The 17,325-nt window shown below is 41.5% G+C and overlaps 1 protein-coding gene across 1 annotated transcript in view; it reads right to left on the bottom strand.

Moving 5' to 3' along the window:
- Positions 1-17,325, bottom strand: part of IQCM (IQ motif containing M) — a gene marked incomplete at its 5' end in the record, with an annotated part of 141,984 nt that overhangs the window by 56,796 nt on the left and 67,863 nt on the right. The window contains 3 exons of the mRNA XM_081333344.1: positions 9,084-9,218; positions 11,552-11,696; positions 13,564-13,753. Of these exons, the coding sequence (XP_081189470.1) occupies positions 9,084-9,218; positions 11,552-11,696; positions 13,564-13,753 (470 nt within the window). The remainder of the gene's footprint in view (positions 1-9,083; positions 9,219-11,551; positions 11,697-13,563; positions 13,754-17,325) is intronic.

The following is a 17,325-nucleotide window of genomic DNA, read 5'->3' as shown; positions in this document are numbered from 1 at the left end:
CTGATTATAACTTTGCTTTCTTCTAAGTAAGTGTTTGCAAATCTGTTGCTTGAATATCTTTTACAGGATCTTGCCAGGTATTGATGTCAGGATGATTGGTCTGTAGTTTCATTCCCCCCCCCCCCACTTTTCTGAAGATGGGAGCCACATCAACTCTTTTCCAATCCTCTGGTAGTTCCCCAGTGCTCCGGGAAGTTTGAAAAATATGGCTGACTTTTTTCTTGTTTTTTACACATTGAAAGAAACATTTTTTATTATTTTGGTATTTGTTGCAAGTCTTAGTTCATTCTGAGTCTTAGCTTTCCTGACTTCATCTTTGCAGATTCAGACTATATGCTGGTATTTTGCCTTAGTTATGTGTCCCTATTTTTTATACTTATCCTTTTTCTCTTTCAGTTTATCAGAGAGTTCTTTATGCAATCATGCTGGTTTCTTCTTATTTTTCTTTTTTCAGTGGTATTGTGCTGGACTGGGCTTTTATAATCATATTTTCCAAGGTTCTTTAGTTTAGTGTCTTAGAAGCAGACCGTGGTCTAGCAATCAGAAGTTCCCTTGACAGCACATTTTTTCTTTTTATTAACTTTAATTTCTTTTTTATTACTTTTTCCTATTTATTATCTAGAATCATATTTCTGTACAAAAATGATCATTTTTTTCTTCCCAACCACACTTTATGTTATTATTCTTTTGTGTAGTTCATGTTCATTCATATTGAAAATGCAGAGAAGAAAATGATGCAACATTTCAAACAGTGCTGAAGGAACCTATTTCTATCTGAGGGAACAGAAGTATTTTGGGTCTTATTGCTCTTTTAATGCTCTCCCACAAATAATGCTTAATATGATACTAAATTTGGATGTTCCTGAGCTAATAAAATTTAGGAATTCCCATTGAGAATATATGAACTTTATGGCAGGTAAGGATATTTTCAAATGGTTATTCTTATGGGAGTGAGCGAAGCCAACTAATATATTAAGCATATTCATTAATCATATGTTTGTAACGTTTAGTCATAGCCTATGACATCTGTGTTATACTTTTCCCTCCTTGCCTGTTAATAGTGGATATGATGACTTGTGCATTTGTAAAGATAAAGCAATCCTTGCAGTAAATTTGTAATGCTGATAAGAAAATGTCTAATTCTTCATTCTATATATTTCCTAAATAGTATTTTTTATATTATTACTTTTAAAAAAATGTTTGTAATATTGTGAGCCTACTAATATTCCAAAAAAACAATGTCCGAAAAGTTTGCTTATTCAAATTCATACAACAAGAGAAGGAAGAAATTTCCCAAATGCCCCCTGATGTAATAGAAAATTATCATATCCAAAATAAAAATCTGACAGGCCAAGCTACTAGTATATAAAATGAGAGCAAACTCCACTAGCATTGATGATGTTACCCACTTTGATAATGATTAGATTAGGCTTGTCTAATGGATTTCAGTGAAAAATATAACCTTATTCTACTGAAATCAGTATAATGGCATTAAAATACCAGCAGAAAATCCTGAACAACATGAACACAAATTAACATTAGGCAGATAAAGCCATTTTCAAAGTTTAGTTTAGTTTAGTTTTATTTGATTTCTATACCGCCCTTCTCCCTAGGGACTCAGGGCGGTTCACAGGGCATATATAAATAACGATACAAAAGTTAAAAGGAAATTAAACCAGTGCCCAGTTAAAAACAATAATAAAGTACTAAAAAACACCAATTTAAAAACCCATATTCCCCCATCAGGCCAGACCAGCTAATTCAAATAAGTGGGTCTTCAGCCCGCGGCGGAAGGTTCGGAGGTCTGATGCCATCCGGAGCTCAACCGGCAGTTGGTTCCATAATGCCGGAGCGCCCACAGAGAAGGCCCTCCCCCTGGGGGCCACCAGTCGGCATTCCCTGACCGGAGGCACCCTGAGGAGGCCCTCTCTGTGGGCACGTACTGGGCGGAGGGAAGTTGACGCCGGCAGCAGGTGGTCCTCGAGGTAACCCGGACCCATGCCATGTAAGGACTTAAAGATCATGACCAAGACCTTGAACCTCACCCGGAAGACAACTGGTAGCCAATGCAGCTCGCGGAGCAAAGGTGTAACATGGGAGTACCGGGAAACTCCCAAGACAACTCTCGCGGCCGCATTCTGTACCAGTTGGAGCCTCCGAGTGGTCTTCAAGGGAAGCCCCATGTAGAGAGCATTACAGTAGTCAAGGCAAGAGGTCACGAGCGCATGAGTGACCGTACACAGGGCATCCCGGTCCAGATAGGGCCGCAACTGGCGCACCAGGCGAACCTGGGCGAAAGCCCCCCTAGTCACGGCCACTATATGATCTTCCAGAGTAAGCCGTGAATCTAGGAGGACTCCCAAGTTGCGAGCCCTATCCACGGGGGGTAAGAGCTCACCCCCCATAGAAAGAGATGGAACATTTTGAATGTCCCGGGATGCCGGAATGTACAGCCACTCAGTCTTGTCAGGGTTGAGTTGAAGTCTGTTCCTCCCCATCCAGACCCGAACCGCCTCCAGGCAACGGGACATCACAGCGAGGGCATCACTGGGGTGGTTTGGGGTCGAAAAGAAAAGTTGGGTATCATCGGCATATTGATGATACCCAACTCCAAAACCACGAATGATCTCACCCAGCGGTTTCATGTAGATGTTGAACAGGAGAGGCGAGAGAACCGACCCCTGAGGAACTCCACAAACGAGAGACCTAGGGGCCGATCTCTGCCCCCCTGCCAACACCGACTGCGAGCGTCCCAGGAGATAGGAGGAGAACCACTGAAGAACTGTGCCTCCCACTCCCAATCCCCTGAGGCGCCGCAGCAAGATACCATGGTCGATGGTATCGAAAGCCGCCGAGAGGTCTAATAGGACTAGGACAGAGGAGTATCCCCTATCCCGAGCCCTCCAGAGATCATTCACCAGAGCGACCAATGCCGTCTCCGTGCTGTACCCGGGCCTGAAACCCGATTGGTAGGGGTCCAGATAATCCGCTTCATCCAGGACCAATGGGAGCTGATGCGCCACCACACTCTCAACAACCTTCGCAAGAAAGCGAAGGTTGGAGACTGGACGAAAGTTGTTCAATACAGCTGGGTCCAAGGCAGGCTTCTTGAGGAGAGGTCTCACCACCGCCTCCTTCAAGACGGTGGGGAAATAACCCTCACTCAGAGAAGCAGATATAACCGCCTGGAGCCAGCCTCGTGTCCTCTCCCTAGCTGCATAAACCAGCCAGGAAGGGCACGGGTCCAATAAACATGTGGTGGAGCTCAGCCTTCCCATAATCCTGTCCACTTCATCAGGGGTCACAGAATCAAACTCTTCCCAGATAACATTGACAAGACCGCCCGTGTCCTGATCGCCAGACTCTGCCCAGCTGGAGTCCAAACCGGTCCGAATCCGAGCGATTTTATCCGACAGATGTTGACTAAATTCCTCGGCACGACCCTGCAAGGGATCCTCCCTCACCTCCTGATTAAGAAGTGAGCGAGTCACCCTAAACAGGGCGGCCGGGCGATTATCTGCGGACGCGATGAGGGTGGAGAAGTAATTACACCTCGCCACCCTCATCGCTGTGAGATAAGACCTAATATGGGTTCTTAACCGCAATCGGTCGGGTTCGGATCGGCTAGACCTCCAACAGCTCTCTAGGCCCCGTTTCCGACGCTTCATCTCCCGGAGCTCCGCGGAGAACCATGGAGCTCGCTGGGATCTGCACCGGGTCAGGGGCCGCAAGGGTACAACCCGGTCAAGTGCCTCAGTGGCTGCCCTTTCCCAGGCTTCCACTAAGGCATCCGCCGAGTTGTGAGCAATGGAGGCAGGTGGGGACCCCAGCGCCGCTTGGAATCTATCAGGATCCATTAAGCGTCTGGGGCGGTACCATCTAATTGGCTCCGTACCCCCACGGCGGGGGGTGGCAAAACGGAAGACCAGCCGCAGGAGGTGATGATCGGTCCATGACAGGGGCATAATAAATGGAAAGCCCCCACCAAGATCATCCAACCACCGTCTAGATAAAAAAATCAGGTCAAGGGTGTGGCCTCCCTCATGAGTTGGTTCAGAAATTACTTGCGTCAGGTCCATGGCCGTCATGGAAGCCATGAACCCCCGAGCTAGCTCAGATAAACCTCCCAGGGATGGTAGATTGAAGTCTCCCAAAACTATAAGTTTGGGAAACTCAACCACCAACCCCGAGAGGATATCGAGCAGCTCGGGCAGGGCTGCCGCTGCGCGACTAGGCGAAATGTACACCAGCAGCAAGCCCAACTGCGCCCCAGAACCAAATCTCACAAAGAGAGACTCACACCCGACTATCTGAGGAACGGTGGTCTCCCGCGGACATAAGGTCTCCCTAATAGTCACCGCCACACCCCCACCCCTACCATGAGCTCGTGGCCGATGTAGCACCCGGAAGCCTGGTGGGCAGAGGTCAACCAAAGGGACCCCACCCTCTGGGCCCAACCAAGTCTCCGTGATGCAAGCCAGGTCCGCATGCTCACCCTCAACTAAATCCCTAACGAGGGGAGCTTTGTTAACCACGGACCTGGCATTCAGGTACACCAGCCGGAGCTCAGGAGGCTGCACATCCTCGCTCCCGGAACCTCGGGAAAGAGGCAGAGGGTCGGAGCGCCTCACCGCTTGCAAATAGCAGAGCCGGCCCTCCCGGTAATGATACGGCCCTCTGTCTATCCACCTGCTGCCTTTCCCCGTCGTGGGAATCGGTAATCCCACGACCCGCTCATGAGCCCCGGAGACAACCACACCCCGTTCTCCCCCCGAGCGGTCGGACCCAAGTCTGGCCTGAGCCATGGTTGATTGGCCACCCCCCATAGCCAAACAACCCCTATCTCCCACCCCTCTCCCTAACCCCATAAAAAATTTGATAAAAAAGTAATCAGAGGCCTTCTATTAAATTTGCGTTGACGGCCCCTGCCCCTGCCCAGCCATCTCTCAGGGTCCCAAAACTCGGGCCCGTCATCGAGGTTAAGAGTGTTTAAGGAGGCGGGTCGCACCCAGGAGAGGGGGGCACCCCTGAGGGCGTACAAGTCCATGCTAGTGTATTGCCGCATGAGTCTAGGAAGTCCAGGATAGGCATCCCATTAATTGTCCATGGGAGGATCGAACATGGAGACAGATATCTGGGTCCCCACCCAACTTCACTGCCACTCAGTTGGGTGCCCCAGAGACAGGCCGCTCCCCGCCCTCTCACGACGGGTTGAGACTCCGTTCCTGGGGGTGGACCAGATATCCTCTGGGTAGGCAAACCCCATAGAGCTCCCACCTCTATGGGGCTGCAAATGGAAAAGTCAAGCCACTCTCCCACAGTGGCCGATACCCAGGTGTGTCCAAAATCCAAGGGGAGAGGGGGGAGGGTAGGCAGGCAGATGATAAAAAAAAATAAAAAAAAATATGTCCAAGGCAAAAAGGGTAGGCAGGCCAGAATAGAAGGGATGGTCTAAGTCGCCGTCGTCGCTGCAGAAGCAGTCCAAAAGCGATGCAGGAGCCCCATGTCGTCCTTGCTCCAGTAAGATGACCCACGGTCGTCTTCTTCGCCACCAAAGCGGCCCGAAGACGCCGTCGCCGTAGAAGGCGGCCTGAAGCAAGGATAGGGACCACCATCGCCGCCAAGATGAATAATAGTCGCCCTCTCCGCCGCCAAAACGGCCCGAGGGCGACACCACCGCCAAAGCGGGCCAAGGCGGCCTGGGGCAACATGGGAGTCCCGCCGCCGGCGAAAAGGGGCCAAAAGCCCAAAAAAAAGCACCAAAGCCAGCAGCCAGCCCCCGCAGACGGGGCAACAGTCCCAGAAACGCCGGTGCAGATAGAAGCGGCCCAAAAGCAAGCTGTTAAATTCCAGGAGCGTCCAGAGCATGCCGCCGTCACCGTCGCCGCCAGACTCGGGCCGCCGCCACCGCCGCCACCGCCAAGCGCGGCCCAAAAGACCATCGCGCGGGCTGCGACCCACGCCGAAGCCGACGCCCACGCCGTCGCCGCCATCATCGCCGCCACCCGGACAGCCTCACGGGCATCCTCCTCGCCGACGGGCGTCCTCCTCGTCAACCCGAGCCAGCCCGAGAACGCCAAAGCGGCCCGGACGGCCCGAAAACAGCAGGGAACGCCAACGCCAGATACGAGCAGCCACGGACAATCCGGAAGAGGTAAAACGGCGAGAAGAAACAGCCGGAGGGCAGCAGGGCCAGCAGCCGGTAGCCAGCAGCCGGTAGCTCGAAAACAAGAGTCCAAACAGATCACTGCCGGCTTCGTCAGCCTCCAAGTTGCCTCTCTGCCACTTACCACAAACCCCGAATCCCCATCTCAGAAAGCCACGGGGCTTGTGAGGGGCTCCCAAGGGACGCCTAACAGCTGGAGCTCGCGGAGCTCAGCCGAGCACGTCCGCCATCTTGGGCATGCTCAGATCTTTAGAGACACCATGGAAGTGTCTAGGGGTATAATATAAACCCAGGTAACTGAGCTGTCTATAATGAAAGGCCCTCTGGGGGTCTCTCTCAACTGGAAACCAAGTTCATATGAAAAACACAGACATTTTGGTATTAAAAATGTTTAAAAATTACACTGAAAATGCATTTATGCCCTACACATATGCTCATTCAGAAAGCCTATGAGAAGCTATTTATTCATTTTTATATATGCAATGTTTATCTCACTTTTCCATTCATTCAGAGCAATAAATAACATGAGTAAATCAAAAATGCAAGATAAAACAAAATATAATATTATTATAGAGTCCTTAGTGCTCTCCAAGTTTGGTTGTTACTTGCAGGCATTTTATTACCTAATAAGGTAGTTAGGTGCCTATGTAATTAGGTTACCTAGTCAGGTAATGAAATGTCTATAAGCAAACCACCAAGCTCTGAGATCACCAAGGATTCCACAATTCAACCCTGAGCTACATATATTCTCTTCTATTAATAATACAATTAAACTACATACTCTAAAATTATTAACTTAAAATGTTTGGCAAAGAAAGGTCCCTTAACAGCTTAAAATCAAACAGAGTACTTGCTAAATGAAATCCTCAAATAAGTGCTTTTGAAGCGATGGAAAAGAGTGTCTCTTCCAAGCAAGGTACTGTGGGGAAGTACCTCTTCATGTACAGCACACAATAAGAATTAGATTTTGCTACACCTATTCAGTACCTTTTATAGGGTAGATTACTTCAACCCCTAGTAGTCCTGGCTTTCAAAACAAAGGATAGATAACAATTGCTCTTCCTTGTAGTATTCTGATTGCCCCAAATAAAGTATAAAGGCATGATAATCATACCTATTTATAGAAGACGTGCTTGCACTTTGAGTTTGGGTAGATTACTTAGTTTATAATGGGGTGTGATTATTCCAAACTTAGTGGGAAAGAAAGCTAAAATTTGTTTTCATTACTTCCAGATGAAGGCAAGGCTTTGCTTTTTCTTACTTACACTACAAAAGTATGATTTTTAAAAAAAAAATATTCTACCTGATGGGCTTTTATCAGAGAAAACATAAAGTATTTAAAATGAAACCAAACAAAATAATCTATTACACTTGCTTTCTCTCTTTCCTTATTTAGATATATTATTTGGTTTGAATATAAGAGTTGATTGCTCCCATAGCTGCAAATCTAGAAGCCAAAACTAATGTAATGAATAATGCACAGTATCTATTTATGTAGACATACACAGCTTAGTCTTTAAGACAAACATATACTTTAATCCAGTGGTGGGATTCGAATATGTGAACAACCAGTTCTCTCTGTGGATGCTGCTTCCAGAAGTCCGTTCTGGGCCTGGGCAACAAGTGGTGCAAACTGACTGAATCCCACCACTGCTTTAATCCCAGTTAGTAATGTATTTTTGTTCTTGGATTTCTTACACATTTATAGCACTCCATCAGAGTAAGTGGATTCATATAGTTTTACTGTCGTTAGTATTATTTCATTTGCACATAAACAGATACTATAATAATTTTTATATATTAACCATCTACTGCATAAGTGTGTAAATAAACAGAAATGTATAAATAAGTACAAAATACAGTAAATGTGGAATTGAAAATTTTATTTTATTTTATTTTATTTGGATTTATATACCGCCCCTCTCCCGAGGGACTCGGGGCGGTGTACAGGGCAATTAAAACACTATGAACAACACATAATATACAAAAATTAAAATGAAATTAAACCAAACAGCCCTAAACAATAAAACACATTCTAAAATTTAAAATTTTTAAAATTTAAGATCTAAAATCCCAGTCCCTCAGTCCAGGCTGGCAAGTTCAAATAGCCAAGTCTTCAGGTCGCTGCAAAAAGAGCAAAGGTCGGGAGCCATCCGGAGCTCAACAGGGAGCTGATTCCAGAGGGCAGGCGCACCCACAGAGAATGCTCTCCCCCTTGGGGCCGCCAGTCGACATTCCCTGACCGACGGCACCCTGAGGAGGCCCTCTCTGTGGGAGCGCACAGGACGATGGGAAGTTAACGCCGGCAAAAGGTACTCCCGTAAATAACCCGGACCCATGCCATAGTCATTTAGTCATAAATGACTAAAATATTCCACACTTGAATAAGGCTAATGAAAGCACATTTAATTGATCTTGCATAACAATACTACATTGTAAAGTGTTCTACATTTTATAAACAGAGGATTGCATAGCAACTTCTACTCAAAGTCTCATCAAAAGAAAAGGTGCAATAGTCCCCTTCTGTTTGTGGCATGGAAAAATATGCAAATACATTTAGGAACGCTTCCAAAATTCTCATACATCAGCTCTTGAAGATCTGGATCTTGTTCATATATGTTTTTATTTTGCACCTCATGTAAGCTGCCCTGATAATGTGTTGAAGAGTAAGACGAAAATATCAAAATGGTAAAAGTTTTAAAAATAACTATAGTGCTTAAGGAGCTGTCACTTGAGTGAGAGTAGTTTTTATCCACAACTTCCTCAAATAAGTAAACTCTAAATACTAAATAAATACAACACTTTTTCTTTATTTGTATTAACTAAAAAATGAAGCATGCTTTCAAAATATAATTTGCCTAAAATACCTTTTGCTATATTTCTACACAATCTATAAACTAGTGTACAAATCTCTTACCTTGCAATAGGAGAGCTGTTGCAATATTAATTTCCTTTTCTGTAGGAAACCGGCCACAGTCTCTGAAAAACTTAGGGAGCTCTTTTCTATCCATTTCTTTCCAGGACTCTTTCTTTTCAAATATAGTTTCATAAACTAGGAGACAAAATAGATCAAAAAGACTCATTTTGTAGTTGCATTGGGATAGTTTGAAGTTTTGCATCCAATTTATCATACATGCTTTTATTTGTTCAGTCTCTGTATCATATCTAAGTAGAAATGTCTGTCTGTCTGTCTGTCTGTCTGTCTGTCTGTCTGTCTGTCTCTCTCTCTCTCTCTCTCTCTCTCTCTCTCTCTCTGTGTGTGTGTGTGTGTGTGTGTGTGTGTGTGTGTGTGTGTGTGTGTATCCCCATATCCCATTGGAAATCATGATTCTGTAAAAACAATCTCAAATATTTGAGACTGAATCACGGTTTCTTCCAAATAATCATCCTTAATGAAAGAGTTATTAACCCAATTTCAGGAATACCACACATATGAAAATTGTTCTTCTTGGTAAGTTTTCCTGCTACACATTTACAGTTATAATAGGAATTCTCAACCTGAAATTTTGTGTTACAAAATTTTGGATTTCATCAATCAGGAAATCTGAAGGGGTAACTGATATTTTCAACTCTATTTGTAAAACAGATATAAGATTTGCTTTTACTATACACAAGAAAAAAACATAAGATAGACACATAAATAATAAGCCTATACTGTGCCTATTTCCATAAATTAGAACCATCTTTAAAAATGAAATCCTACCACGGATCCTATCAGCATATCTTCTAGCTTTCTATTAGCATTCATATGTTGGTACAAATTGCTAACTATTATCCTCATCTATTTTTGCATAACTGTATTGTAGAATTCTTATATATTGTGGGTAATATAATCAAGAAAAGTGCTGGTATGATCACTATGAAAGATTATTGATTAAGTCACTAAAACTATTACATAGTATCTAAATAATATTTACATGTATTATGTTTTAACTTTTAAAAACATAATAAATAGTTACTTTGCCATTTGATCCAAATGAACAGTCCACATTTGGTTTAAAAAATGTTCCGAAGACATGCTTTGGACCTGATCTAAGCAAAATACCTCTGAACTACCCATTAGTCCAATGCTTTTTCCTGCTTCTAGGTGAGCCTGAAACTACACCCTTCTTTAAGGAGTAGAGTCACTGACACCTCAAAAAAGAGGTGGCTGTATAAATGAATAGCAGTGTTGTGCTGACATATTTACTCCTAACCTTTTCAAAATGTGCACAGTTCTACTAAATGTATCTTGTAAGATCTCTTTTTCTGTTGTGAGAGATCTTGATTATTTTGCAAGATATATCCACCATCAGTTCTTCAATTACATGGGCACAACACCTTAGAAAGGTTGTTTGGCATTAGCTTCCAAATCAGAGGAATAACGTTTAAACCTAGGCTCAGTTGATATTGCAGTGAGTCAGGTATGATATACTAATGTCTCAGAATCTTGTCAAATAGTGCATGAAATTCTGAATGAAAACACTGAGACAGAAGTGGGTGTTAACTAGCTTTTTGCCACTTCTTGTTTGCAACTTGCCATTTCCAGCTCCTGTCAGTACTTTCCCCAAGTTGGTTTTGGAGTTCAGCTAAAGCTTCTCAGATGAGGAAGTACAAGAAGGAGAAAAGGTAAACCATTTAAGCAGGCTTCTTTCTCATTTGTTTGCTTGCTTTTTGTTGGGAATGGTATTTTAGACCAGAGATCTGCACTGAAACATAGAAACCTGCTAGCAACATAAAGTGCTGTGCCAGAACATACAACTTTGTAACTCAGTGCTCAGAAAAGTAGTAATAGTATTTTACCAAGATATATCCTTACTGCCCAGGATCTAACAGTTAATCACATGATTCATTTAAGTGAAAATGATAATGAAAATGAGACTTGGTGGAGCAGTGGGCTAATGCCTCCTTAAGTAACACCAGCTGCCTGCAATTAGTGCAGGTTCGAGTCCCACCAGGCTCAAGGTTGACTCAGCCTTCCATCCTTCCGAGGTAGGTAAAATGAGGACCCAGATTGTTGGGGGCAATAAGCTGACTTTGTAATAATGCCACTGGGGGGGGGGCGAAAGCCCTAATAAGCAGGCATATACATAGAATGAAGGCTATTGCTAAGCACATTGATTTGTGCTTAGAGTGTAAGCCGCCCTGAGTCTTCGGAGAAGGGCGGGATATAAATGGGATTAAAATAAAATAAAAATAAAAATACAGATTGCATTTGGGGTTTCTGCAGGGAAAACGTGTGCTCTATCACTAAACTATGGTGTCTCTCCCAAAAGATCTCATTTATATTACTAATTCTGCTAAAAAAAAAAAAGACAAGACCTTTGAGATAATGCAAGCCACCTCAGTTGAAGATACTGAATAGTTTTTGAAATAATTAGCAGAGATATGATAAGAAATACATACGCATTTTATTATCAAGCCAGTCTTCCAGTTGTTCAAATATCAGTGGTGTAGTTGTATCCAAGATGCCACAACGGCGTTTAATTCGAAACATCATTTTACGATACTCCTTTATAACAGCTGATAGATTTGGTCCATGGTTCCTAGCCTGTAATTACAAATATATGTATGTGTGTGTGTATATATACATGCATACATGCATACATACATGTAAAGTGGTATTGGAGAAACATTTACAGGCTAAAGAATTATAGGTGCATAAAGTAAGAAGATGTTGCAGAGACTGCCACAAAAAGAAAATAAAAATCCCTTGTAATATTGCATTTTCACACTAGAGACTAAAGGATTTTATAGCAAAAATCTAAGTCTGCTGAAGTTCTATATATGGAAATGATAAAAATCTGGTAGCAGAAAATACTAGATGTCTATGAGATTCTTAGTCATCCAAGTCATGGTTGTCCCAAAGGTGCCTTTTTTTTTTACAAAAGGCAACTGGATTTTGTTTTTCCTTGAAGTGATCAGAACCCTACATCACTGGGCCTGCCTACCAGCAAAGATGCAAGAGAAAAAGAACTAAAACACATCAAGGAAGCCCTCAGAACTTGTGGCTATCCCAACTGGGCCTTCATCAAATTCCCCCCCCCCAAAAAGTCCCAGCAGTAGCTCCTCCATAAAAGACAAAGAGGAGAACAATAAACAAAGCAATGTTGTCATTCCATAGATTGTAGGCAGTGGTGGGACTCAAATATGTGAACAACCAGTTCTATGTGTGGATGCCACTTTTGGAAGTCCATTCTGGGCCTGGGCAACAAAAAATTAGCTACTGGTTCTGCCAAAGTGGTGCAAACTACCTGAATCCCACCACTGATTGTAGTAATATCAGAATAGTTCAGGAGGATTTTACAGCAACACAAAATACATGCACCCTTTAAACCCAAGTATACACTAAGGCAGAAGCTTGTCTGCCCCAAGAATAAAACAGCCAGATACAAACTGAGCAATGTGATATCTGCAGTACAATGCAGTGAGTCATGTGCAGATATGTTCCCTGGAGAAACAAAACAACCATTTCATAAACACATGGCACAACATAAGAGAACAAACTCATCAGGACAAGATTCAGCAATCTATCTGCATTTGAGAGACCAAGGACACTCTTTTGAAGACAAAAAAGCCCACATTCTGGACAGAGAGGACCACTGGTTTGAAAAAGGAGTCAAAGAGGGCATCTATGCTAAAATTGAACAACCCTCTCTCAACAGAAGGGAAGAAATGTGATCAGGTCTATCTCCTGTTTACAACACAGTCCTTTCAGTAATTCTAAAAAGGTTCCACACCCATTTGCATTATTCAGGTGATCCTGATGGCATAGAGAAACCTCCAAGGGGCCTCAACAACTCTCAGAATCAGAGCTAACAACCAGATGACTGCAAGGAATATAAATCTTTCTATTCTGCACCACTATTCTCTTAGATGAGAAGCAAAATAACTTCAAGGAAAAACAAAGCCCAGTTGCTTTTTTGGGGGGGGAACATTTGGGGGGCAGAAAATACTAGTTTTTCACACCAAAAAGATATGGCTACAATGCAAAATTAGCCAGAAGACAAAAAGAAGCCAGGACAATCATAGAATGGTTGGAACAAGGTATAGGTTGTTGTGTATAACAACTTGATGATAGGTAAAATGAAGTCCATATTGAGTTTGAGACTGCGGACAATATATTTTTGTGCTAAATGGAAAGCTGCCCTTTTAATAGACCAGACTATTTGTCCAAATAGCCCAGTATTCTCTAGTATGGGCTCTAAAAAATCATTGGGTATTCAGATGAGCATAGGGATTATTTCTTGTATAAATCAACTCTGCACCTTTCAAATTTTGAGACTAATGTTATTTTATATAAATCATTACTGTTGAAGCTGGACAAGGCACTACCTACAGTAATGCAAACACATCAGAGATATAATCCATTATAGTATATCACAATATCTCATATTAATGAAAGTCAAATACATTACCTTCACTTTTATTCTGGTAAATTTACTACGTTCAAACCATCCTTTGAAAAGTTTTTGAATACAGATGGCAGCTGAAGCAATTTTTTCCAGTGTGTGTATTTTTCGGACTTTATTAAAAGCTTCAAATATGTCTAAATGTGGTCCAATCCTTTTCACTTTCTCATTAACTATATTTAGCTGCCTTCGTTTTCTAGGGGAGGGGAGGGGAGGAGAGGGGAAGAGAGGGAGGCAGTTAGGAAGGCTTTGCTTTAAACTAAATGCAGTGCTTAGAATCAATTGCAATAAACATGGAAACAAATGGATAATTAAATATTTCAATATAAAAGAATGGAAATTTCTGGAAGTGGAGAATATGAAGCCATATTGCCATCCAACCTGTGGCTGAAATCCAAAAAGGCATTCAAAACAATGCAGTTTTATTCTCCCTTTTTTCTCTCTAATACTAACATTAGAAAACACAAATGGTTCCAATTGATTTTGGGGTTCAGCACACTGAAATAAAAATTATAACTATGTTAATGCTTCAGAAGAATACCTGCCATACTGCATAGAAACTATAAAACAGAGCTTCACACATTAAATCTCATGAGTTTAAATTCACATTTCTTTAAAAGTGCCTCACATTTTTGTATGGATATATGAAGTGTCATAAACTTTCTGAGGAAAACAGCAATGTGAGAGTTCAGATAGATTAAGGAATATTGTGCAAAAGAAAGAGATATTTGTAAGGAATATTGAAGTCTGTTTCTGAATAAAATGCATCTGGCTAAGGCAAACAGCAACAGAAATATAACCAATTGATTTATTGGTTTAACCTTTTCTTTGGAACAGATAGAAAAAGAGATTATTGAAAGAAAGGAAAGTATATATACACACATTTTTCTAGGTCTGAAAGTTCCATTCAATATTATTTTGGAAGCCATAATGGCAGGGACAAGTTCAAAATAAGTTGGACAAAAAACATAATATTACAAATGTTTTCTGAAGCCAATTATCATCATCACTAGACCTATTTATATCACTATTATTAACTTCATCACCATTATTATTTTATTATTTTTAATTATAATCAAGCTAACCAGTAATATTGCTTTCATTTACCATCTGTTTCTCTTATAATTCCAAATGTTTTGTTGAAATGAAACAGAAACAATTTGATTTAAGGGCATAATTTCTGGGTTTCAGGGAGTGGGTTACACTGAAAATTTTGGAGGTTTCATTGTTTGACAAACTTTTAATATTTATTTCACCACACTGCTGTAATTTGCCCCGATTCTATGTTCCAAGGAGCTCGTAGTTCTATGTTTTATTGCATTATTATAAATCCTATTGCATTTAAATTTTAATGCTGTATACCATATGAAGATGTTTTGCATTGCAGTGAGAATATAAATATTTTAAATAACTTTATCAACTCAAAATCATAATTAAAAAATAGTAGTACAATTTATACTAATTTGCTTCCAAGCAATCTAGTTAAAGCTGATGAAATATGTTTTTGTTATAACATCCCAAATATTTACAAATTAATGTGACTTATATGAGTTCATGAATAATTCCTCAATAATTTTTATGCTGTGTGTAGTCATTCACTTTTTAGTGAATGCTTGCTAATATATACATTCACATATTTAAATTGTGTTGTAGAAGAGACAGACTGGCAGCTCACACAGTAACATTTCCCGGGTGTGTGTCTGCATGCTGTTGTTCTCAATTATGTTTTTCTACTTTGTTTCATTTTAAGATAGAGAAAGGAGTGCGACAAGGTTGCATTCTCTCCCCTTTCTTATTCAATCTATATATCAAAATGATCATGAGGAAGCTAAATCTTGAAGAATCAAAAATTATGGTAAAGATTGGTGGAAGAAACATCAACAGTCTTCAATATGCTAATAATAATATAACTTTTCTCTCAGAAATCAAAGAAGATCTGGAACATCTGATCAAGAAAATCAAAGAATAAAGCGAGAATTTTGGTCTCTTTCTAAACATCAAAAAGAGCAAGCTCATGACTACTGCAAGGAATGAAAACATTCAGAACTGACAGTGAAGAAAAATTCACTTTCCTAGAATTGCAGAGAGCTCAAAGCTGTGCATGCAGCACAGAATAAAACATTGGATTGCACTGAGCAGTATAGCAATGATAACATGAGCCAAATATGGAAAAGCAAGGATATCAGCCTGGCAACCTAATGTAGGTTAATCTGCTTTCTTGTGTTCCCCATAACTACCTATGGTTATGAAAGCTGGAAATTAAAAAAGCAAGACAGGAAGAAAACTGACTCATTTGTGCTGTGGTGATGGAGAAGGCTCCTACATATTCCTTGGACAGTAAAGGTGACTAACAAGCAAGTGTTAGAGCACATAACACCAGACATCCCTGAAGGCAAAATCACGAAACTGCATCTCAATTACTTTGGCCATGTCATGCGGGGAAATTTACTGGAGAAAGCAATTGTGTTTTAGAAGAGTTAACGGTAAAAGGAAACCAGGCCATCAAAGAACCTAACATCTGGATTACCATCAAAGTTGACACAACCTAGAAAAACTCAAAGAAGATCAGAAATTTTGGAGAGACCTGGCCCATAGAATTGCGAAGATGCAGACACAACTCAATGGATAACATAATCATCATAACTTTGTTTCATTACATGTTTTATTGCTTATTACTGTTTATTCTGTATCCAAGTATATACATTGGTCATATAAATTGGTTAAACAAAAAAATTAAGCTTATCTGTCCTTATCACAAATCATTTTCAAGCTTTGAAATTCTAGTAATCTTGGAACAATCTATTCCACACCAAAATGTTTCAGATGTAAAACCTCTCCAATATCTATTTATGCCCACTCCTCATTTGAATAAATAGAAGTCAAGATTTCTACTGCAGGAATCTTGAGATTGATAGGTACAACATAACTGTGCTCTATGTGCAGTCTATGTTCCATCCACACGCAACAAATAAATTATTCTATGGATACATATTTGCCAATGATATAGTTGTGCTAATATAGTCTTCTAATACATTAGTTACTGTATTTTACTGCTATGTTTCTTATTCAACTGGCAAAACAAATCTTTTTTTCCAAATGTTACAACTCATTAACTAGAGGGTAATCACTGTGATACTGCTCCTGTAATACGGCCAGTGCTTTTTTTGTAAAAGAAAAAGGTGCCGGAACTCACCCATGTCATACAACCCGCCTTGCCTACCCTACAAGGTTCCATCCAAAAAAGGTGCCGGAACTCCGTTCTGAGCGTTCTATGAGAAAAAAAGCCCTGAATACAGCTATATGTACATGTATAAACACAGTATATGCAGTGGTGGGATTCAAATATGTGAACAACTGGTTCTCTCATGGATGCCGCTTCCGGAACTCCATTCTGGGCCAGGGCAACAAAAAATTAGCTACCGGTTCTGCCGAAGTGGTGTGAACCAGCTGAATCCCACCACTGAGTATATGTCTGTCTGTCTGCCTGCCTGCCTGCCTGCCTGCCTGCCTGCCTGCCTGCCTGCCTGCCTGCCTGCCTGCCTGCCTGCCTGCCTGCCTGCCTGCCTGCCTATCTATCTATCTATCTATCTATCTATCTATCTATCTATCTATCTATCTATCTATCTATCTATCTATCTATCTTGAAATATATACTTTGATTTATGTATTGCCACTAATTATTCCTGGCTGATACTAAAGTATTTTGTTTGCCCCAGTTATAAAAAAAGCTGTTTACCCATCTGCTAACAGGTTGGAAGTGATTAAGGG

The sequence above is a fragment of the Vipera berus genome, assembly GCF_964194415.1.
Source record: "Vipera berus genome assembly, chromosome: 7".
Taxonomy (NCBI): domain Eukaryota; kingdom Metazoa; phylum Chordata; class Lepidosauria; order Squamata; family Viperidae; genus Vipera; species Vipera berus.
Note: the sequence above shows the minus strand (reverse complement) of the source record. Positions and strands in the feature narration are given on the sequence as shown.